The 24,849-nt window shown below is 37.1% G+C and overlaps 1 protein-coding gene and 1 pseudogene across 1 annotated transcript in view; both read left to right on the forward strand.

Moving 5' to 3' along the window:
* Positions 1–1,308: 1,308 nt before the first annotated feature.
* LOC118909875 (olfactory receptor 4K15-like) lies at positions 1,309–5,441 on the forward strand (annotated as a pseudogene).
* A 7,649-nt stretch (positions 5,442–13,090) lies between these two features.
* Positions 13,091–24,849, forward strand: part of LOC118909855 (olfactory receptor 4K15-like) — a 63,249-nt gene continuing 51,490 nt past the window's right edge. The window contains exon 1 of the mRNA XM_036880620.2: positions 13,091–14,132. Within this exon, the coding sequence (XP_036736515.2) occupies positions 13,154–14,132 (979 nt within the window). The 5' untranslated portion in view covers positions 13,091–13,153. The remainder of the gene's footprint in view (positions 14,133–24,849) is intronic.

The raw sequence follows: 24,849 nt of genomic DNA on the forward strand, positions 1-24,849 counted from the left end.
CTGTCTCTCAAGAATAGATTTAGATGTAGATAACGTCTTCAAAAGCAGATGCTCCTTTGTATTTCACCTTTTTTCTTATTCGCCATACAACTTTTCTAAGTTCAAGATAGCTTGCAAAAGTAAAGATAAAAGGAAAACAGTTCTGATAAAATAGAATATAGAATAACTGAGTAGAAAAAAATAACATTTTTATCATGGTCTGAGTTCCTTACTATGAATACCTTTAGTTATAAAGTGTATATTGAATTACGCCCCCCCCCACCAAATCAAATAAAGTATCAGTCATAATTCAATAACATTTTTATGGTTATTAAATCTAAAGGCTGAGTTTAAAGAAGCTATTCAATAATCTCCAGGGAATAACTGCAAGGAACTAATGTACTGGTTTCCTTCATATAACAGAACTCCATGAAGTGCTGAATCACAGCTCTAGGAGGAGTTCCAGAAAACTCTGGACCTTTCTGTTTTGCCACAGTTTTGTATTTTAGTTTATATAATTTGTAACTGGATAGAGAAGGAATATTATATAATCACTCAAAGTGATAATTCCTCTAAATCTTCACCTGAGCTCTCTCACACATGCAATGTTGTCTCTTCCTCTCCTGTTATATAAATATGTAACATATACACAGAAGTGCACAGAACGAAATCACATATCTTTGTAAGATTCCATACCAAGAACACTTCCCTGCCACTATCAACCCCAAGAATAAACAGAACATCACTGGAACTTTGGAAGCCCTTTCCTGTCCCTACTCTCCTGGATAACCACTAGTGGATCTTTCTTAATACTATAGATGAGCTTAGCCTATTTCTGAACTTTATTTAAATAGCTTCATACGCTACACTCTCTTTTGGGCATAACATTTGGTTACTATTAGTGAAATTATCTTCCTGAGTTAGCTGTTCAGAAGAAAATTTTCATCATTTACTATAGAAGATATTATATAAATATTGTCTCTATAGATTCTTAGAGTGAAATTCTGTAATGGCAAAGAAAACATTTCAGATACTCAATTTCATATGTAAATAAGTTAGTTGATTACATCCCCTAATGCATGTAATTGGATATATCAATTGGTTGAACATCTCAATACCTCTTCCCACTCTCCTTCATTATTAGTATTGTTACATTGTCCATATAATTTTTATTAATGCATGAAAGCTCAGACACATAAATATAAATAGAAATTAGAATCCCTAGCAAATTACGTGAAATTAGAAAGTCAAACCCATGCTCAGCTAACTGACTGATCTGTTTCTCTTCTATTCAGGTAACTGAAGATAAGTTCCTTCCAAAGTCAACAAATGAGACAATCACTCTTAGCTGTCGGAATTGTGTTACTGGGACTCTCCAATTACCAGGAGCTCCAACCTTTCTTGTTTGTCGTATTTTCTCTGTTCTACCAACCAACAGTGCTGGGAAACTTTCTCATTATCCTCACTGTGACCTCAGATTCCCACCTCCATACCCCTATGCATTTTCTGTTTGCAAACCTCTCTTTTATAGATATATGTGGTGCCTCTTTTGCTACCCCCAAAATGATTGCAGACTTGTTGGTTGTGCACAAGACTATTTTTTTTAAGCCTCTTTGGTCCATATTTTCTTTGTTCACCTTTTCATATGGCTTATGACCAGTATCTTGCTATATGCAAACCTCGCCACTACATGACAATCATGAGCTGCTGTGTATTTATTTCTTGTCCTCATCTCCAAGTTTGTGGGCTTCATCCATACTACTAGCCAGTTGGCATTTACGGTTAACTTGCCTTTTTGTGGCCCTAATCAGGTACACAGTTTTTTCTGTGACCTCCCTCTAGTGACCAAGCTTGCCTTCATAGAGACTAATATTTTCAGCCTATTGATTGATGCAAACAATGGCTTTCTTTCTAGAGTTTCTTTCTCCTCTTGTTTGTCTCCTATGATACTTATCACAGTTAGGAATTGCTCCTCTGATAACATGGCAAAGCCCCACTGATTGATCATATCACTGGAGTCATGTTATGCTTTGGACCATGTATCTTCATATATGTGCTGCCCTTCAGCAGTTATTCAGTTGACAAAGTCCTTGGCATGTACTATACCATCTTTATCCCATTTTAAACCCAGTTATCTACACTCTAAGAAACAAAGAATTTCTTTGAAGTCGGCAGGATTTCTGTATCATAAGAAATTCTCCTTTTCTGAAAATGGAGTAAACTTAGCATGACTGTTACCACTGTAGACATGTTTCTAGCCAGTTACAGATGGAATCACTGTGATGTTAAAGTAAATCATTTTGACCAGGGGGCATGAATTTTAGCAAGTTTAATCTTCTTTTCCATCCTTCTTGTTGGCTTTTGACTTCCTTTCTCCCTTAATTTCTATACTCTAAGCTCATTTTAAAATAGACACTTTGAAGTGAATGGCACAAAGTTCTAACAGTGGCAAGATGGGCATCCTTGTCTTGTACCTGATTTTAGAGGAAAGGTTTTCAACTTTTCATAACAAAGTTTGATATGAGCTATGGGTTGTCATACATAATCTAATTAGGTTGAGGTACATTCTTTCTATGCCTAATTTTTAGAGAATTTTTATCAAGAAGTATGCTGAATTCTGTCAAATGCTTTTTCTACATCCATTGAGATGATCATATGATTTTTTTCTTTCATTCTGTTAATGTAGCATATCACAATTTTTCATTTGCTTATGCTGAACCATCTTGCATCCCAGGAAAACATCCCACTTGATCATGGCATATAATTTTTTAATTCGTTGCTGAAATTTTTTCTCACATTTTATTAAACATATTTACACATTCGTTCACCTGGAATACTGACCTATAATTTTCTTTTTTTGTGATGTTCTTGTCTGACTTTAGTATCAGGGCAATGCTGGTCTCATCAAGTAAGTTTTGAAGTATTACTTCTTCCACTTTTTTGAAAGAGTTTGACAAATATTGATGTTAATTCTTCTTTAAATATTTGGCATAATTCACTAGTGAAGCCATCAAGTCCTGGGATTTGTTTCTTTGGAGACATCTGATTAAATAATTAATGATTCAATTATATATAGACCTATACAGACTTTCTATTTCTTCAAGAGTCAGTCTTAACAGGTTGGATGTTTCTAGGAATCTACCCATTTCTTCTAGGTTATCCATTTTGTTCAAATTTAATTGTTCATAATAGTCTCTATTGAATCTTCAGTTTTCTGTGGATCATGTTATGTCTCTCATTTCTAATTTTGAGTTTTCTCTTTTTATCAATTTCATCTTTTCAAAAACCAGCCCTTAATTTCATTGATCTTTTGCATTATTTTAAAGCGTTCTCTTTCATTCATGTCTGCTCTAATCTTTGCCATTTTCTTCTTTCTTCTAACATTAGGCTTAGTTCCTTCTTTTTATTTAGTTTTGAGTTTTACTTACTTCAGATGTTAGTGTTTCCTCAATGTAGGCATTTATCACTAGAAACTTCCCTCCAGAACTACTTTTGCAGCATCCTGTCAGTTGGGGGATGTGTTCCCCTTTTTGTTTGTCTCAGGATATTTTTTTCATTTTCCTTTTGATTTCTTTTTTGACCTTATGGTTGTCCAAGAACTGTGTTATTTATTTTCCACACATTGTGAATTTTCCAGATTTCCTCCTGTTACTCATATCTACTTTCACACTACTGTGGTCAGAAAAGATACTTGATATGAATTCAGTCTTCTTAAATTTGGTAAGACTTGTCTTGTGAGCTAACATATACTCTATCCTGAAGAATGTTCTGTGTGATCTTGAGAAGATTTTGTATTTTTCAGCTCTTGGGTGAAATTTTCTGTGTATGTCTGCTAGAACCATTTGGTCTAAGGTATAGTTCAAGTCTATTATTTCTTTATTGATTTTATGTCTGGATGATCTATCCATTGTTGAAAGTGGACTACTGTGTCTATTTTTGTTATTGCATTGCTCTCTACTTCAGCCTTCAGATTTGGTAATGATTGTTTAATACCTTTAGGTCTTTTAATGGTGGGTTCAAATGTATTTTTAGTTGGTATAACCTCTTGATGAATTGACCCCTTTATCATTATAAAATAACACTCTTTGTGTCCTGTGTCAGTTTTGACTTGAAGTCTATTTTCATTCTGATATAAGTGTAGCTACCTCTCCTCTCTTCTAGTTACCATTGGCATGGAATATCTTTTTCCATCCATTGCCTTTCAGCCTACATGTATCCTAAATATACGGTAGTCTGTTTTAGACAGCATGTACTTGAATCTTGATTTTCATCCATTCAGCTACATTATGTCTTTTCATTGAGGAATTTAATCTATTTACACACAAAGGTCTTATAGGTAAAACTTTCTTGACATTTTGTTAATTTTTCTGTTTTATACTGCAGAAGAACAGCTTTGTTGGGTGCAGTATTCTTTGTTGACAGCGTTTTTCTCTCCTCAGTATATGTCATCCACTCTCTGTTGGCCTGCAAGTCTCTACAGAGAAAGTTACCAATAGTCTTCAGGGGACCCCTTGTATGTAATGACACTTTTCTCTTGCTCTGTTCAAAAGTCTCTCTCATTGACTTTTGATAATTTGATTATAATGTGTCTCATTATAATGTTTAGCCTATATGGGCGTCTTTGGCCATCATGGATATGGATGTTCGTTTTCCTCCAAGAGTTGGGCATTTTATGTCAGTATTTCTTTAAATAAGCTTTCTTCCCCTTTCTCATGCTTTCTCCATCTGGGATTCTCATGCTACGTATACTGGTTGGGCAACTGGTGAGGCTTTCTCCACTCTCTTCAATTTTGTTGTTGTTGTTGTTGCTGTTTCTCTACATGGATAATTTCAAATAATTTGTCTTGGAGTTTGACAATTCTTTCTTCGCTGCAATCAAATCTGATCTTTATGCTCTTTATTGAAATTTTCTGATTATTCATTGTTTTTCAACTTCAGACTTTCTGTTTGGTTCTTTTTGCTTGTTTGTTTCTATTTCTTTGTTAAACTTTTCATTTGGTTCATTTCTTGCTTTCCTGATTTCATTTAGTTTCCTCCCTCCCTTAAGGGTCAGTTATGGAATGTCAGTAGTTTTCCTTGGTGGTGTCATGTTTGCCTGATTCTTCATAATCTGTGTAGCCTTGCATTGGTGTTTGGGCACTTGAAAGACAGTTACCTATAATAGTTTTCACAACATTACATTTTTAAACTAAATGTTCACATATAGTTACCTATAATATATAGTTATCTATAATAGTTTTCACAGACTGGTGTCAAGGATAAAGAGGTCTTCCCGCAGGGTGCCTCGACTGATGGGACAACCCCCTGACTGTAATCAAGCTGGGCTTGAGCTGGGTACCCCGGCTGTTGGTGGGCCCACAGTCAAGTCTGCAGCTGGCAAGGTTGTTACCAGAGCTGCATGCAGGTGTGGTGCCCACCAGGTCCTTTCCCCAGGAGGCAACACTGCCTCTGGAACACAGTAGAAAAGGACTGGATCTAGGTCATGGGACTGCTTCTGAGACTGCAGTTGTGTCCAAGGTTGGTGGGCTATTTCTATTGGATATTTTGAGTGTGTCCCTGGGCAGGAAAGATTTCCTTGGATTGCAGTCCAGTGGGGCTTAAGCTGTCCTAGATTCCTCCAAGGACCAAATTTGGTCTGTGGTCAGCAGGCCTGTTGCCATGGACATGGATAGGCATGGCCACACCCAGATCCCTTGGTGGAAGGGGCCGATGGCAGGACTGTGAAGAAGTAGAGCTACAGTTGAGTCTACAGGGGAACTGAGCTGCTCCAGTCAACATTCAGGATCATGGTCAGTAGGTCTGCCACTGATACATGGGCCTGCTGTCTTAAAGCAGCCCTCTTTGGTCTTGAGCTCTACCAGGGCTCCACAACCTCCCACCTGGATCCCAAAGCTCTCATTAAGGCTCCTTTGTCCACGGATGGCTGCCAACTATTTTTTTATTTTTGTAGGAGAATGTGGGCTCAGAAACTTATATCCAACCATGTTGATGATGTCACTTCATTTCACATTTACTTAATTGTTCAAACTCAGTGCTTATGCAAATTAATGTCAGAATTATTAACCTATACCCCCATGAAAAACAAATTCACCAACTATAGTACAATGTTACTGTATAATTATTTTTGTCTTTCAGCTTCATATTCCAGTTAAAATGAGTATGCTCAGTTATGTAGGGCACTGCTCTCCTCTCTTCTCCTTCCAAGCAGTTATGTCATACATTCACAAAAAAGAAAGATTTGTTCATCTAGGAAGGATGACCTTACAACCTGGTTGATGTTTTGATTGTTTGCTTGCATGTTTATGTTTGCCATTATAATTAAGTCTTCAAGATTTATATGTCTATGGGTTTTGACAATGCATAGAGTTACATATTCAACAGTCTCATACCATGGAGAATGGTAAGGGAATCATTTTTAAAGTACAACATTCAAGGAATAAAGAATTGAGAACATTTAAAAATAATACTCTGCATTCATTTCCATAGATGGCAAACCGTGGTATTTCACCATAGCTGTTCTAGGCCTTTATAAATATAATATTCCTTATTCAGTTAAAGGACATTCATATACTTCTTGACCTCTTCTCTTACCTTCCCTTCAAATACTACTTAGAATTGGCCCCTGGTTGTTTTGGAACTTTTATTTAATAACTGTATATGCATGTTTATTTCTATGTATGAAAATGTAATCACATTATTTGCATCATTCATTCATTTACTTTTCCCTCAATATTACATTTTTAAACTAAATGTTCACATATAAATTTTGATAAATTTAAATCATCAAATGCTATCCATTTCTTTAAAATATTATAATTTATTTCACCATTTTCCAGTTTACAAACACTTAGAGAATTTGTACTATTTCTCTTCTTAAAAATTATTCTACTGAACATTCTGCATGTATCCTTGTATGTACAAAACTTTTAGATTTTATATAGAGAACTGAGTTGGATAAGCGATACAGAACCTCATTTTACATTTCTTTATAAATGACCACTTATAACTTATATAAGAAACTCTGGAGACAGGAATGCAGCACCTACAAAATATTATATAAAATATGGTTTAAGGCTGTTGATGAATTTGTCCAGGAAACAGAATATTTGTCATGAAGAAGAAATGAGAGCATCTTCAAATATTTAAAGAACCATCATGTTGAAGGAGTAGATTGGTTCTATTAAACTACAGATGGTAGAACCAGTTGAGCATTCTTACAACCAACTATAGTGTCTTGTGAAGTAGTAGGCTCCTTATTAGTAGAGAAAACCTCCCTGAGGCTTTGTAATCATTTGTAAGATTGAATGATGGCATTAATGAAAGTCAGAATTTGGGGGTCAAAATTTACATAGTAGTAATTTAAGAGGTAATCAAATATTTTGCTTTCACATGCATCACTAGTTAGTAAAAGCTTTTCTTTTCCCATTCCTGGAAAAATTATTATGTAAAATATAATTACCACCATGATAGGGTGACTTCACGGACCTCTAAAGGTTAATTTTTCACTTCTCCAATGAGGTCAGTTTCCTGGCCTCAGGGCAGAAGGCTTTATATTATCTTATCTTAGAATACTGCAAATGTATGATACGGGGAAAGAGGAGCAGAGCCATCACTGCCTGAAGACAGACCTGAGAGACTTGGCACATTTTAGTTTAGGGACTAAATTAAAGTGCAGCATGTCAAGAGTATATTGAAAATGTATTCAGTGTGAAAGTGTACAGATGAATGGAAGTTTAAAAGACTTAGAGAAATAAGGATTGGAGGAATTACAAGAATGTGTAAGTATTATAAGTGTATTTTGAACATGTTTGCTTAGAATAGGAAAATAATGAGTGTGCTGCTTAAAATTATAAAATTAATAACTAGACTTAGCAAAAGTGAGGTCATTGCTTCCTCAGTCAAATTGGAAACAGCATCTGGAAGAAGTAAATCCCTATTTTCCTTTCTCTTATGTACATGATATATGACTGCCCCACTGCACTGGCTTAGGGGTAGCTCTTTCAGGAATAGGATCAGAATCTGATGAACAGAAGGAAGTTTGTTAGAACAATTTTCTTTCCCTTCTGTGATGCTATTATGCTTTCTACTCAGAGGATATTTAGACACTCATTAAATCTATATTTATTGACTTGCAAAATTTGTTTGGAATGAACATGGTAATTGCTGTACAAAGCAGAGTATGATCTGTTAGGTGTCCTTCATTTCTTTTTGCTTTTCTAGTCTTATAGGAAAGCAAGTCTTGTGAGATAAATTAGGGACAAGAAGAACTCAAATTAAAATACATTAATAAATAATTATTCTTTAGATAATTGTTAATGTAAGATAAATTCCCAAAGTATTAAACTTCCTCTTAACAGGAGGGGAAAAAGAATCTTATGATGTGATTTGCAATCTTAAAAGATCCTTATGCCTTAGGTATACTGGCAATGAGCAAGCATATGGAATTGTCCTTTGAACAATGCAGTGATAAGGGGTGCTGACCCTCCATGCAGTCAAAAATCTATATATAACTTTTGACTCCCCAAAACTAACTACTAATAGCCCCCTGTTGACCAGAAGACACTGATTACATAAACTGCTCATTAACAAATATTTCAATATGTCTTATATACTGTATTCTTACAATGAAGTAAACTAGAGAAAGAAAATGTTTTCAAATTGTTGCAAAACTCCAAAAATTCTTTCTATATATTCATTGAAAAAAATCTGTGTATAAGTGTACCACACAGTTCAAACCCATGTTGTTCAAAAGTCAATGGTAACTGATTAATCATGAAGCCATTGGACATTCTAAAAATAGTCTAAGGACTTCTGAATGACTTTTCCAAACTATAATGACTTTTCCCTTCCTACAACTGCCTCTGCATTTTGAATTTGAGAAATATAAACAGCCTTGGAATCATCTAGCCCTATTTTCTAAGCTAATAACTGGAATAATACTATGCAGCCTTAGTAAGAATTGTCTCTCTTAATTATTAAGAAGAATATTAAATATTATATTGTTCTGGTCTGCAAAATTTGTATTAATAGTAGAGAAGTTAATGTGGAGAAGATATTCTAGTTATTGCCTTTATTTTTAAAATTGAAAATAGAAAATTCTATTTTTACAAGATATTGAAATGATGGATGTGTGTAATTAGGAAATTTTCAGAAGCTGTTTTTACAGAAATGACAATATTCATAATAGAATAATGAATATTAGCAACATTTTTTCTAACATGACATTAAAACCTGTTTGTTTTTATTGCTCCTTCCCCACAAACCCCTCCTCCATGTGTCTATTATGTCTCCCATACAGATATGTCATCATTTATATTAATTACTACATTCTAGTGATGTTAAATCCCCAGTTAGGTTCTAATCATTGTGAAGGTTTTCCTTCTATATGATGCTGAAGACTGTAAAGGATTAGACTGAAGGCTGGAAAGACATAGATTCTCTCCTTTGCCCTTTATTGAATGGCTCTTCCATCATTTCATTTCACTTGGCAAGTGCAGATATTGTTAAGGCATGGGGCAGGGAGGGAGTTGTGCTGTCCTAGGCTCTTCATGCAGTAGGAGGAGAGAGCAGAGAGGCAATCGTTCTCTACCTTCTTTACTCTCCTGTGGTTCTGTGCCCATTTGGTCTATTAATACCTGTCCAAATATCTGACACTGCACAGTCGTTGACCCCTGAGTTTTTTGATAAATTACGATTATTTTATCTCTTGGATTGTCTATACTGTTACCATCAGTGAAGCAGTTGCATTATACTTACATTTAACTGATTTTCCCTTTTGAAATTATATTTAAGACAGCCAGAGAAACAGAATATTATCGATTAGGAGGGAAAATTCTTAAAACCGTTCCTTAAAAAAAAATAAGAAAGAGAAACTAAACTCCTGAGAGGTTGTAAAAATTGCCTAAAATTTGCTAAGTTCTTTAGTAGAAAGAGAAGCAGAACCAAGGTTTTCTAGATCCCAGGCTAATGCTGTCCCTATAGCACATGATACCTTTCAAAATCATTCCTTGATTTAACGTTTGGGTTATTTTAGTATATATAATTTAGAATTGCCTGTTATTTAAGATAGAGCAGTATTAGTTATTAGGTATAAATTAGTTGTAGTTAAAACTATTAGATAATGTTATTAGATATAAAATTACTAGTAAAATGAAAAATCACCTGCTGTATACCTAATTATGAAACAAAGTATACCCTTTATATGATGCCTGTCTTGAAGACTCATCACTTACATGGTTAAATACATTGTATTATTATAGGATAAAATGTCTGATTCTGTTACATAATGCTCATACAAAACACATCTCTGAGGAGAGAAGAATTAAAATGCACTCTAAGTAAGGAATAAGGAAGGAATAAGCCTAAAATTTTTCTAACCATTAATTCAAGAAAATTACTGCATTTCCAGTCACTTCAGGAATTTTACAGAGCCTAAATTCTATGACAATAACTATCATTGGTTGCACTTCCTAAAAAATACTTCAAAATGCTTTGATTAATATTTTGAACTAAAGCTTTCTCTGATCAGGAAAAGACCTATATGAGAGAGTTACAGTTGAAATACCTAGGTTCCACCTTAAGATCAATGTTTTAACTATTCAACTAATTCCATTCATGCTTCTGGATATTATTTGCAAGGTCATGCTTTCCTAGGATATGTGGCTATAATATAGGCTATGAATCAATCCTCCTTTTGTGACTTTTAGTGACATATCATTCATTTTAATTTTGAGAGGTTCCACACATTACTGTAGATTGCCAACATATTTCCTGATGTGCTTTTATCACAAACACATGCAAAAGTGAGGTTACACTTTGCACAACAATAGCAAAATGTATTTTTAGTGCTGTCCCATGTCCTTGAAGACAAGCCTTGTCTTCCTTGAAGCAGGAAAGGATACCCTGTACCTAAGTAAACCTGTTTATGGCTCATCTCCTCAGGGCCAGGTGATTGGGGTTTTGGGTACCTTGAAGCTGACAATTAAACCCTTTCCAAGCTTTAATGATCACAGACTAAATGATAAGCCCACATGCTTCATTTTATCTTAGATAACAGACAGTGTTTTGCTGGACTCTTTCTGAAGATCGTGCACCAACACTGGTCTCTAGGGCACAGTGACTGTGGGGGAGATGAAGGGAGGTAGGGATGGAGGCAGCAGACAGTGAAAGAAAGCTTTTGAAGGCTCTAACTTAGAACTGGTAGAGTTTGGGGGCATCTGCAAATTATACTCATACCTACTACTTTATTTTATCCCATGGGTGTACTATTTCAGAGATAGAAGTATTGGGAGGAGACTGATTTTATAGGAAGGACCTGTAAGTCACCTAGCAAAATCTTCTTGGATTGCATTAATTCAACCTAAAATAGTATAAAGAATGAAAAATTGAGTTTACTTGAGCCCATCTAGAGGTGAGAACTCATTCTTGTATAAGTAAGACAATACCATCTTTGAACAGGCATTGTTAACAGAAACAAAATACTTATTCTGATGTAAAATAAATACATCATCAAGAATGCTTAATATGTGTAGTCACTACAGTTTATTAAAGATTTATTACCTACATAATCTCTAAGAAACATTTTCAGTGTCTCTTTGATGGTAATATTAATCTCAATAATTTATATGTGAGAACAATTGGCCCCTGAAGGGCTAAATGACTTACTCAGTGCCATACAGCTACCTGATGATTGCCTGTGATTTTAATGTAGAGTATTTTTTTCTAATATAGTTAGTATTCCATTATACTAGAGTATTATATTGGGTATAAAAACTCCTGTTATTAAGTGATAAAGCTATTGTTTTAATAAATAAAGAAGATGCTGGGGAGTGAACGGAAAAGAGGGTTCACTACCTTACCTAAAAAAATCAAAGGAGTATAAACTAGTAAATGATCTCCACAGCGGAGGTTATAAGCCTAACCAGGGCCTATTTTTAGCACAGAGCCCTGGGCAATGTTTGCATTTAAATTCTTATAGAGTGAATTCACTAAAATACATAAACATGTAAAATAAAAATTACATAAATCCATATATAGCAAGAACTGAGACCCTTGGTTTTCCAACATCTTCATCTTACATTGTTAAAATGGAGAAATTGATGTAAGAGATTTTCCCAAGGTCCCTGAGCTAGTCAGTGGCAGAAGAGGGAATAGATGTATGTATGTTCTTTACATAGTACTTTTCCTTGGAGCAAAGAGGAAAAGTAGACTTTCCTTCTGTTTTACCCATTGTCCTTTAGCATAAGAGGGAAAACTGCAAAGATGGACACATTTATTAAGGAAACACCAAATCTGAGACATAAAATGTAAAATTATCTTTCCATTAATGCAGAATTGCAGAAGATAGTTTCTGAGGAAGTCAATGATAAAAAAACTGTCCTAATACAAGTGAAGAGTGTAAAATGTTACAGTAGGAGGCAGCTTTTTAGAACTCATGAAAGGAAAGGCAAAGAGTGCCTTCTGTCTGGATGGGAAGCCCCAAAAGCAAGTAACTCAAAACTGCATCACTAAACAGAACATTACCAGAAGCCAAAATCCATCCAATGTCCCCTCCTGTCTCTTTCTACCCTTCAAAGATAATTACTATTTTGGCCTCTAATACTACATATTCATTTCTCTATGTTTAAACTACATTGCGTAGAACAATACAGCATGTATTCTTTGTGTGTAAGTCTCTGGCACATTAGTTTTGAAAATCTATGTCCTTCCTTTAGTAGCTCATAAATGTTTCTCTTAGTAAGAGTTCTACTTTATTTAGTGAAGAAAAAATGACAGACTGTTGTCTCTGTAGATTATAATATTGGGATTCTCTGTTTTTAAAACAACTTTTCAGATATTCTTTGCAACATTCATTTGTGATTTTCATTGCTAAGTTAGTTTACATGACCTCCTAATTTCAAGTAACTAAATGAATCAATTGAATGAAATTCTCTCCACCAACCCCTTTATCTAGAAGAGTTACAGTTCAATATCCCATTCTGCGTCTGTCTTTTCCTGATTGCTAGAGTACCTTCTTTATTTAGGCATGAATGAAAATCTAACAAATACATTTCAGTAGAAACCAGGATTCCTAAAGCTGAGGCAGACTTGGGAAACTGATCCCAAACTCAGTTAACTGATTGACCTCTGTTTCTCTCCCATTCAGGTAAATGAAGATAAGTTCCTTGTGAAGTCAATGAATGAGACAGATCACTCATGGGTGACGGAATTTGTGTTGCTGGGACTCTCTAGTTCCAAGGAGCTCCAACTTTTATTCTTTGTCATATTTTCTCTATTCTACCTAGCAACACTGCTGGGCAACCTTCTCATTATCCTCACTGTGATCCCAGATTCCCGCCTCCATACCCCCATGTATTTTTTGCTTACAAACCTCTCCTTTACAGATACATGTGTTGCCTCTTTTGCTACCCCAAAAATGATTGCAGACTTGTTAGTTGAGCACAAGACTATTTCTTTTGAAGCCTGCATGGCCCAGATTTTCTGTATTCACCTCTTTGGTGGCAGTGAAATGGTGCTCCTTGTATCCATGGCTTATGACCGGTACGTTGCTATATGCAAACCTCTCCACTACATGAGAGTCATGAGCTGGCGTGTGTGTATTACACTGGTCCTCATTCCATGGTCTATTGGCTTTATTCATACTACCAGCCAGTTGGCATTTACTGTTAACTTGCCTTTTTGTGGACCTAATCAGGTAGACAGTTTTTACTGTGACCTCCCTCTAGTGACCAAGCTGGCCTGCGTAGACACGTATGTTGTCAGTTTACTAATTGTTGCAAACAGTGGCTTTCTTTCTATGAGTTCCTTTCTCTTCTTAGTTGTCTCCTACACTGTGATACTTAACACAGTTAGGAATCGCTCTTCTGCTAGCATGGCAAAGGCCCGCTCCAAACTGACTGCTCATATTACTGTGGTCTTGCTGTTCTTTGGACCATGCATCTTCATATATGTGTGGCCCTTCAGTCGTTACTCAGTTGAGAAAGTCCTTGCTGTGTTCTACACCATATTTACTCCCATTTTAAACCCAGTTATCTACACTCTAAGGAATAAGGAAATGAAGGCAGCTGTGGCAAAACTGAGGAGTCGCTATCTGAAGCCAGGCCAAGTTATTGCAGTCATAAGAGATGCTCTTGGGGGGGGCGGAAGATGGCGGCGTGAGTAGAGCAGCGGAAATCTCCTCCCAAAACAACATATATCTATGAAAATATAACAAAGAAAACCCTTCCTAGAATAAAGACCAGAGGACACAGGACAATATCCAGACCACATCCACAACTGAGAGAACCCAGCGCCTCGCGAAGGGGGTAAGATACAAGCCCCGGCCCCGCGGGAGCCGAGCGCCCCTCCCCCCAGCTCCAGGCAGGAGAAGAGCAGGCAGAGCGGGAGGGAGACGGAGCCCAGGGCTGCCGAACACCCAGCCCCAGCCATCCGGGCCAGAGTGCAGGGCCCTCTATACTGGGAAAACAGGGCAGCAAGAACAGTGAGCAGGCACTGGAGGCTGGGCGACAGAGGACATAAGAAAAGCGTGCGACCATTTTTTTTTTTTTTTTTTTTTTTTTTTTTGCCTTTTTGCTGCTTTGTTTTGGCGAGCGCTTTCTGGAAGTCTTAAAGGGACAGGGACCCCAATACTAGGGAAACAGGGCAGAAAGACCGGTGAGCAGAGGCCTGAGGCTGGCACTGGAGAATAAAGAAAAACGAACGACCACCTTTTTTTTTTTTAATAAAAAATTTTTTTTTTTTTTTAATTAAAAAATTTTTTTCTTGTTTTTTTTTGTGGTCATTGTTTTGTTTTGGTGGGTGCTTTTTGGAAGTCTTAAAGGGGCAGGGCGGGTCACTTAATCCAGAGGTAGGGAATCCGGGATCTCTGGGCACCCAAACCCATGGGCTGCAGGGAGCAGGGAGGCCCCTTACGGAGATAAATAGCCTCCGAGCAGTTCCTGCTCCAACGCGACTCCACCATTTTGGAGTAGCTGCCCGAGCCAGGCCACGCCCACAGCAACAGCGGAGATTAACTCCATAGCAGCCGGGCAGGAAGCAGAAACCCTGTCTGCGCGCAGCTGCGCAGCACAAGCCACTAGAGGCCGCTGTTCTCCCAGGAGAGGAGGGCCACAAACCAACAAGAAAGGAAGTCCTTCCAGCCGTCACTCGTCCCAGTTCTGCAGACTATTCCTATCACCATGAAAAGGCAAAGCTACAGGCAGACAAAGATCACAGAGACAACACCAGAGAAGGAGACAGACCTAACCAGTCTTCCTGACAAAGAATTCAAAATAAGAAACATAAACATGCTGACAGAGATGCAGAGAAATACGCAAGAAAAATGGGATGAAGTCTGGAAAGAGATCACAGATGTCAGAAAGGAGATCGCAGAAATGAAACAAACTCTGGAAGGGTTTATAAGCAGAATGGATAGAATGCAAGAGGCCATTGATGGAATCGAAATCAGAGAACAGGAATGCATAGAAGCTGACATAGAGAGAGACAAAAGGATCTCCAGGAATGAAACAATATTAAGAGAACTGTGTGACCAATCCAAAAGGAACAATATCCGTATTATAGGGGTCCCAGAAGAAGAAGAGAGAGGAAAAGAGATGGAAAGTATCTTAGAAGAAATAATTGCTGAAAACTTCCCCACACTGGGGAAGGAAGTAATCAAACAGACCACGGAAATACACAGAACTCCCAAAAGAAAGGATCCAAGAAGGGCAACACCAAGACACATAATAATTAAAATGGCAAAGATCAAGGACAAGGAAAGAGTGTTAAAGGCAGCTAGAGAGAAAAAGGTCACCTATAAAGGGAAACCCATCAGGCTAACGTCAGATTTCTCAACAGAAACCCTACAGGCCAGAAGAGAATGGCATGATATATTTAATACAATGAAACAGAAGGGCCTTGAACCAAGGATACTGTATCCAGCACGACTATCATTCAAATATGACGGTGGGATTAAACAATTCCCAGACAAACAAAAGCTGAGGGAATTTGCTTTCCACAAACCACCTCTACAGAACATGTTACAGGGACTGCTCTAGATGGGAGCACTCCTAGAAGGAGCACAGCACAAAACACCCAAAATATGAAGAATCGAGGAGGAGGATCAAGAAGGGAGAGAAGAAAAGAATGTCCAGACAGTGTATATAACAGCTCAGTAAGCGAGGTAAGTTAGGCAGTAAGATACTAAAGAGGCTAACCTTGAACCTTTGGTAACCACGAATTTAAAGCCTGCAATGGCAATAACTACATATCTTTCAATAGTCACCCTAAATGTTAATGGGTTGAATGCACCAATCAAAAGACACAGAGTAACAGAATGGATAAAAAAGGAAGACCCATCTATATGCTGCTTACAAGAAACTCACCTCAAACCCAAAGACATGGACAGACTAAAAGTCAAGGGATGGAAAAACATATTTCAAGCAAACAACAGTGAGAAAAAAGCAGGGGTTGCAGTACTAATATCAGACAAAATAGACTTCAAAACAAAGAAAGTAACAAGAGATAAAGAAGGACACTACATAATGATAAAGGGCTCAGTCAAACAAGAGGATATAACCATTCTAAATATATATGGACCCAACACAGGAGCACCAGCATATGTGAAACAAATACTAACAGAACTAAAGGGGGATATAGACTGCAATGCATTCATTCTAGGAGACTTCAACACACCACTCACCCCAAAGGATAGATCCACTGGGCAGAAAATAAGTAAGGACACGGAAGCACTGAATAACATAGTAGAGCAGATGGACCTAATAGACATTTATAGAACTCTACATCCAAAAGCAACGGGATATACATTCTTCTCAACTGCACATGGAACATTCTCCAGAATAGACCACATACTAGGCCACAAAAAGAGGCTCAGAAAATTCCAAAAGATTGAAATCCTACCAACCAACTTTTCAGACCACAAACGCATAAAACTAGAAATAAACTGTACAAAGAAAGCAAAGAGGCTCACAAACACATGGAGGCTTAACAACACGCTCCTAAATAATCAATGGATCAATGATCAAATCAAAATGGAGATCCAGCAATATATGGAAACAAATGACAACAACAACACTAAGCCCCAACTTCTGTGGGACACAGCAAAAGCAGTCTTAAGAGGAAAGTATATAGCAATCCAAGCATATTTAAAAAAGGAAGAGCAATCACAAATGAATGGTCTAATGTCACAATTATCGAAATTGGAAAAAGAAGAACAGATGAGGCCTAAGGTCAGCAGAAGGAGGGACATAATAAAGATCAGAGAAGAAATAAATAAAATTGAGAAGAATAAAACAATAGCAAAAATCAATGAAACCAAGAGCTGGTTCTTCGAGAAAATAAACAAAATAGATAAGCCTCTAGCCAGACTTATTAAGAAGAAAAGAGAGTCAACACAAATTAACAGTATCAGAAACGAGAAAGGAAAAATCACGACGGACCCCACGGAAATGCAAAGAATTATTGGAGAATACTATGAAAACCTATATGCTAACAAGCTGGGAAACCTAGGAGAAATGGACAACTTCCTAGAAAAATATAACCTTCCAAGATTGACCCAGGAAGAAACAGAAAATCTAAACAGACAAATTACCAGCAACGAAGTTGAAGAGGGAATCAAAAAACTACCAAAGAACAAAACCCCCGGGCCAGATGGATTTACCTCGGAATTTTATCAGACATACAGGGAAGACATAATACCCATTCTCTTTAAAGATTTCCAAAAAATAGAGGAGGAGGGGATACTCCCAAACTCATTCTATAAAGCTAACATCACCCTAATACCAAAACCAGGCAAAGACCTCACCAAAAAAGAAAACTACAGACCAATATCCCTGATGAACGTAGATGCAAAAATACTCAACAAAATATTAGCAAACCGAATTCAAAAATACATCAAAAGGATCATACACCATGACCAAGTGGGATTCATCCCAGGGATGCAAGGATGGTACAACATTTGAAAGTCCATCAACATCATCCACCACATCAACAAAAAGAAAGACAAAAACCACATGATCATCTCCATAGATGCTAAAAAAGCATTTGACAAAGTTCAGCATCGATTCATGTTAAAAACTCTCAGCAAAATGGGAATAGAGGGCAAGTACTTCAACATAATAAAGGCCATCTATGATAAACCCACAGCCAACATTTTATTGAACAGCGAGAAGCTGAAAGCATTTCCTCTGAGATCGGGAACTAGACAGGGATGCCCACTCTCTCCACTGTTATTTAACATAGTACTGGAGGTCCTAGCCATGGCAATCAGACAAAATAAAGAAATACAAGGAATCCAGATTGGTAAAGAAGAAGTTAAACTGTCACTATTTGCAGATGACATGATACTGTACATAAAAAACCCTAAAGACTCCACCCCAAAACTACTAGAACTGATATCGGAATACAGCAAAGTTGCAGGATACAAAATCAACACACAGAAATCTGTGGCTTTCCTATATACTAACAATGAACCAACAGAAAGAGAAATCAGGAAAACAACTCCATTCACAATTGCATCAAAAAAAATAAAATACCTAGGAATAAACCTAACCAAAGAAGTGAAAGACTTATACTCTGAAAACTACAAGTCACTCTTAAGAGAAATTAAAGGGGACACTAACAGATGGAAACTCATCCCATGCTCGTGGCTAGGAAGAATTAATATCGTCAAAATGGCCATCCTGCCCAAAGCAATATACAGATTTGATGCAATCCCTATGAAACTACCAGCAACATTCTTCAATGAACTGGAACAAATAATTCAAAAATTCATATGGAAACACCAAAGACCCCGAATAGCCAAAGCAATCCTGAGAAAGAAGAATAAAGTAGGGGGGATCTCACTCCCCAACTTCAAGCTCTACTATAAAGCCATAGTAATCAAGACAATTTGGTACTGGCACAAGAGCAGAGCCACAGACCAATGGAACAGACTAGAGAATCCAGACATTAACCTAGACATATATGGTGAATTAATATTTGATAAAGGAGCCATGGACATACAATGGCGAAATGACAGTCTCTTCAACAGGTGGTGCTGGCAAAACTGGACAGCTACATGTAGGAGAATGAAACTGGACCATTGTCTAACCCCATATACAAAATTAAACTCAAAATGGATCAAAGACCTGAATGTAAGCCATGAAACCATTAAACTGTTGGAAGAAAACATAGGCAAAAACCTCTTAGACATAAACATGAGTGATCTCTTCTTGAACATATCTCCCCGGGCAAGAAAAACAACAGCAAAAATGAGTAAGTGGGACTATATTAAGCTGCAAAGCTTCTGTACAGCAAAAGACACCATCAATAGAACAAGAAGAATCCCTACAGTATGGGAGAATATATTTGAAAATGACACATCCGATAAAGGCTTGACGTCCAGAATATATAAGGAGCTCTCACGCCTCAACAAACAAAAAACAAATAACCCAATTAAAAAATGGGCAGAGGAACTGAACAGACAGTTCTCCAAAAAAGAAATACAGATGGCCAACAGACATATGAAAAGATGCTCCACATCGCTAATTATCAGAGAAATGCAAATTAAAACTACAATGAGGTATCACCTCACACCAGTAAGGATGGCTGCCATCCAAAAGACAAACAACAACAAATGTTGGCGAGGCTGTGGAGAAAGGGGAACCCTCCTACACTGCTGGTGGAACTGTAAACTTGTTCAACCATTGTGGAAAGCAGTATGGAGGTACATCAAAATGCTCAAAACAGACTTACCATTTGACCCAGGAATTGCACTCCTAGGAATTTACCCTAAGAACGCAGCAATCAAGTTTGAGAAAGACAGATGCACCCCTATGTTTTTTGCAGCACTATTTACAATAGCCAAGAATTGGAAGCAACCTAAATGTCCATCAATAGATGAATGGATAAAGAAGATGTGGTACATATACACAATGGAATACTACTCAGCCATAAGAAAAGGGCAAATCCAATCATTTGCAGCAACATGGATGGAACTGGAGGGTACTATGCTCAGTGAAACAAGCCAAGCGGAGAAAGAGAAATACCAAATGATTTCACTTATCTGTGGAATATAAGAACAAAGGAAAAACTGAAGGAACAAAACAGCACCAGAATCACAGAACTCAACAATGGACTAACAGGTACCAAAGGGAAAGGGACTGGGGAGGATGGGTGGGTAGGGAGGGATAAGGGGGGGAGAAGTAGGGGGGTATTAAGATTAACATGCATGGGGGGGGTAGGAGAAAAGGGAGGGCTGTACAACACAGAGAAGGCAAGTAGTGATTCTACAACATTTTGCTATGCTGATGGACAGTGACTGTAAAGGGGTTTATAGGGGAGACCTGGTATAGGGGAGAGCCTAGTAAACATAATATTCATCATGTAAGTGTAGATTAGTGATAGCTAAAAAAAAAAAAAAAAAAAAAATGGAGAGTTCCTGTGTGGTAACCTCCAACGAGTTCTACACAAGGGTATAAAGGGCATATAAAAGTGTAGGCAAAGGGTCTGTTTGTGTTTATACAGAGGAACAAAGCCTAATTTGGCTACCCCGAAAATGAACTAAGATACGATATGAAAAAGAACTTCCAACATCTGTACTCTCTGGAAGACTCATGCCAGAAGATGATCATCAATAAACCCCAACAAAGATCCACGCACTGCTACAGCTGTAGATGCACTCATCCCACCAGTTCCTGGACTTGCCATGGGAATGAGGAAGGAGATATCTAAGCTGGCCTGTGCATACAGCAAAACAACAAAATTGGACTGGATCTATACTGTTGGAACTCAACCAAGAATTTGGAGAAGTACAAATTGTAGCGCTCCAAAGTCTTACAACTACAGACTATTTACTGTTAAAAGAACATATGGCATGTGAACAGTCCCCAGGAATGGGTTGTTTTAATTTGTCTGATTTCTCTCAGACTGTTCAAGTTCAGTTGGACAATATCCACCATATCATAGATAAGTTTTCACAAATGCCTAAGGTGCCTAACTGGTTTTCTTGGTTTCACTGCAGATGGCTGGTAATTACAGATATGCTTTGGTTATGTAACTATACTCCTATTATGTTAATGTGTGTGTGCAATTTAAGTAGTAGCTTAAAACCTATACATGCTGAAATTACTCTACAAGAAGATATATCAAAGAAATAATCAATCTTCCCATGTTTTCTTCCGCCTGCTACTTCTATAGCTTTTCTTCTAACTTCCTAATTACAACCCTTAAATAGAATACGTGCCTCATATCAAATTTACCGAGTATCATAATTCTTCCAAGTGGTAAAGATACCTCAAGACAAATGCTGGGCATAGAAGCCACAGGGCATAAATATGCAAAGAAGTAAAAAGCTAACTTTTTCAAACAATAAGGCTTCTCTCTCACTTACCAACTTCACATTTCCCTGTATGGCCCCGGAAGATGACTGGTTAGCCAGAGACGGGTAAGATTCCTCAAGGGAGGAACAACCTAAGACAGGCACAGTCGCAGGGGGGCCATCAGGTGAGAAATTGGGGATCAACAGAGGTGAGGCTTAGAACCTCACCCCCCCATTCTGAGAGAAATCTTCTGCATACGTGGATGTTTTATTGCCCTGGTCTAGCTTGGATTAACACATAGTCTACAGGCACACACCTGATCATCTACATGTGCTCTCTTACAACACTAAACTATGTTTTCTACCTTTATCTTGTATCTACCTACCACGTCAGCATTTTATTAAAAATAATAATAATAAAGAGAGAAATGTGGTATCTACATATAAATCAAGTATAAAAACCAAATGAGTATTCATATTTGAACTGACTGTTTAGAGTTCATAATGCATGAGCAAAACCGAAAGTTTCTGTGGTGACTGCCCTTGTACTGTTCACTATGTAACTTATTCATTATGTAAGAATTTGTTCTCCATGTAAGAACTTGTTTGTTATGCCTCAGAAGATTGGAGACTGACAAAAATTAGGCTTGGGGTGGATTAATGATTGTGCATTGAGCATTGACTCCCCTATACAGAATTTTATTGTCGTTAACAACCATTTGATCAATAAATATGAGAGATGCCCTCACAAAAAAAAAAAAAAAAAAAAAAAAAAAAGGACAGACTTCCAATGGTAAAATAAATTAGTAACCGGGATGTAATGTATAGCATAAGGAATATAGTCAAGATATTGTAACAGCCTGGTAGGGTGATAGCTGGTACCTAGAATTATGTATATAAATGTTCTACCACTGTGTTGTACACTTGACACTCATGTAATGTAATACTGTGTGTCAACTACCCTTCAATAAAAAATAATTATTAAAAAAAAAAATAGAGATGCTCTTTTCTTGGAAACAAAGTAAACTTAATATACTGTTACCACTGTAGCCATGTCTCTTGCCAGTTACAAATGGAATCACTGTGAACTTAAAGCAAGTCATTTCAACCAGTGGGGAGGGTTAAAGAGGAATGATGACAACAAAAATCATAGTATGATCCTTAGTGATTTTCATATTCTCTTCATCCCTGTGTGCTTTTCTCCTTTATCCTTCTATTTCTTACTATTTAATTTTAAACTTTTTAAGACATAGACTTTAAAGGCACTGAGAAAGGGCTTTTAATTGTATGTCAAAAATAAACTGTACCTCTCTCAAAATAATACTGCTTAGGTCCCAATTGTAGTAAATCGCTATTCCTGTACTGAAAACTGATGGAATTTAGGTAAAAAAAAAAGATTACCTCTGAAATTTATATCTTTTTTATATCTATTATATGATCATTTTTTGTAACATTTAAAAATAAATTTTAAAATAAAGTTCTTAATTCCAAGGAATTTGGTGAAGGGGTAATATTATAATATCATGTTTAAGAATTTGGTTCCAGATTCAGCTCCTGGTTGCAACCCCCATTCAAACACTTCGTAGTTTTACAGTATTGCCTTCAGAAGGTTTCTGCATATCTCTGACTTCAGTGGAACTGCAAATGGTTGTGATGATGCAATGAATTAGTGTGGAACAAGCAATATGCATATTGTTAGCAAAGAGTCACAGCCTAAAAAGGTTACATACTCTTTTCAATATGCTATGAAGACCTAATACAGTTTCTTTAAAAAAAAATCAATTTATTGGGGGTGTAACTGGCATGAAAAAGTTGGGCATATTTAATATATACAATTTCATGATGCAAGTAAGTGTACATGAGTGAATCCATCATCCCTTTCCCCCATGGGATTTCCTCCTGGTGAAGGAGTTGAATGGATAACAGACCAGTTGCTTTAATTTCTTTCTCTTACACACTAACAAGCATAACTTTCAGGAAGCAACAATCACCATAAAAAATGTTCCTATTAGAACACTTTAATTGTACTAATATATCACAAAATTTTTTAAAATCTAACAAATATTAATGTTAAAAAATAAAGGAAGGCCAATTATATCAATTATCTAAAATATGGGTTTCACAAATTTATATATAAAAGTATGAAAATTATGCAACATATAAAAGGAAGCAAAGAAAATACTGAACAGAAGCTTTGAAAACACTGTCAATCATTTAGATGCATTAGCCTTTTTCTATATATATCTTCTCTATGTATTTAAGAGAAGTAATTAGCATATATTACAACAATTTTATGAACTCTATGCCTCCTTTTACTCCATGTTCCAAAATTTGCCTATTTTTCTCATCTTTCTCAAAAATCTATTTTCCATTCAGTATTCCTGCTAAGAGTCAGTGCTTTTAATGTCTCTGAGAGGTATCACTTGATAAAAATTGTGTGAACAATTTGCCTTAAAAAGATTAGATCAACATTTGGCAATTTTAAGGAATAATCAAATAGGTTATTGAAAATGTGTGAGACAATATATTCAAGAAAACCAAAATTGTAAAATAAGAAATAAATGGCCAGAGAATTAAAGATGGCTGTGTGAAAGGAGAGATAGAGGCTTCCTCCTAAAACCGTATACAATTAGAAAATATAGTTGGTGCAACTAATCCTGAGAGAGCAACAAGAAAGAGGATGGTGTCAGACTGCATACACCTGGAGAAAAGAGCAGACCTTACAGAACAGGGTAACGTACCAAAGCTGTGGCCGGGCGGGACCCAAGGCCTTCCCACACATCAGCTCACTGGTGGGAGGAAGAGAAACAAAGCAGTGAGGGAGTGAAGGCTTGGGACTGCTGAATACCTAGCTCCAGAGATCTGCACTGGGAGCACAAACCTACATTTCATGGTGCTTTCACGATACTCATGTGATAACGGGATTTGAAAGTTAATACAGGCAGAATTCCTGGGGAGACTAAGATTCCAGTCACTTGTGGAAAGCAGGGATCCATATCCGCCTGCTCTGGGACAAAAGCTTATAGCTGTGTGCTCGGCCCACTGCTTCAGGCAGTGGAGACAGGCATAGCAGCCGGGAAATAGGAAACAGCTCTTTCCTTTCCCCAGGCACCAATACCACTACCTGCAACCCCCGACATTGCTTCACGGGCTGAGCAGCTCCATAATAAAGTTTCTGGACACTAGAGGGCACCATATACAAATATGAAACACCAAAGAAACATGGTCCAGAGTAAAATTAATATAACTCTGGAGAAACACTTAAATGACATGGACTTGATGACACTTCCTGAAAGGTAGTTCAAAATAAAAATCATCAACATGCTAATGGAGGTACAGAAAGATATCCAAGAACTCAGGAATGAATTCCGATCAGAGATTCAATCATTGAAGAGCATGATGGAGTGTATTAAAAGCAGGTTGGATACAGTGGAGGATACAATAAATGAAACAGAAACTAGGGAAGAGGAAAACTAAGAAGCTGAGGCACAAAGAGAAAAAAGGATCTCTAAGATTGAAAGAATATTGAGAGAACTGTGTAACCAATCCAAATGGAACAATATTCGCATTATAGG

This window comes from Manis pentadactyla, chromosome 11 (assembly GCF_030020395.1).
Source record: "Manis pentadactyla isolate mManPen7 chromosome 11, mManPen7.hap1, whole genome shotgun sequence".
Taxonomy (NCBI): domain Eukaryota; kingdom Metazoa; phylum Chordata; class Mammalia; order Pholidota; family Manidae; genus Manis; species Manis pentadactyla.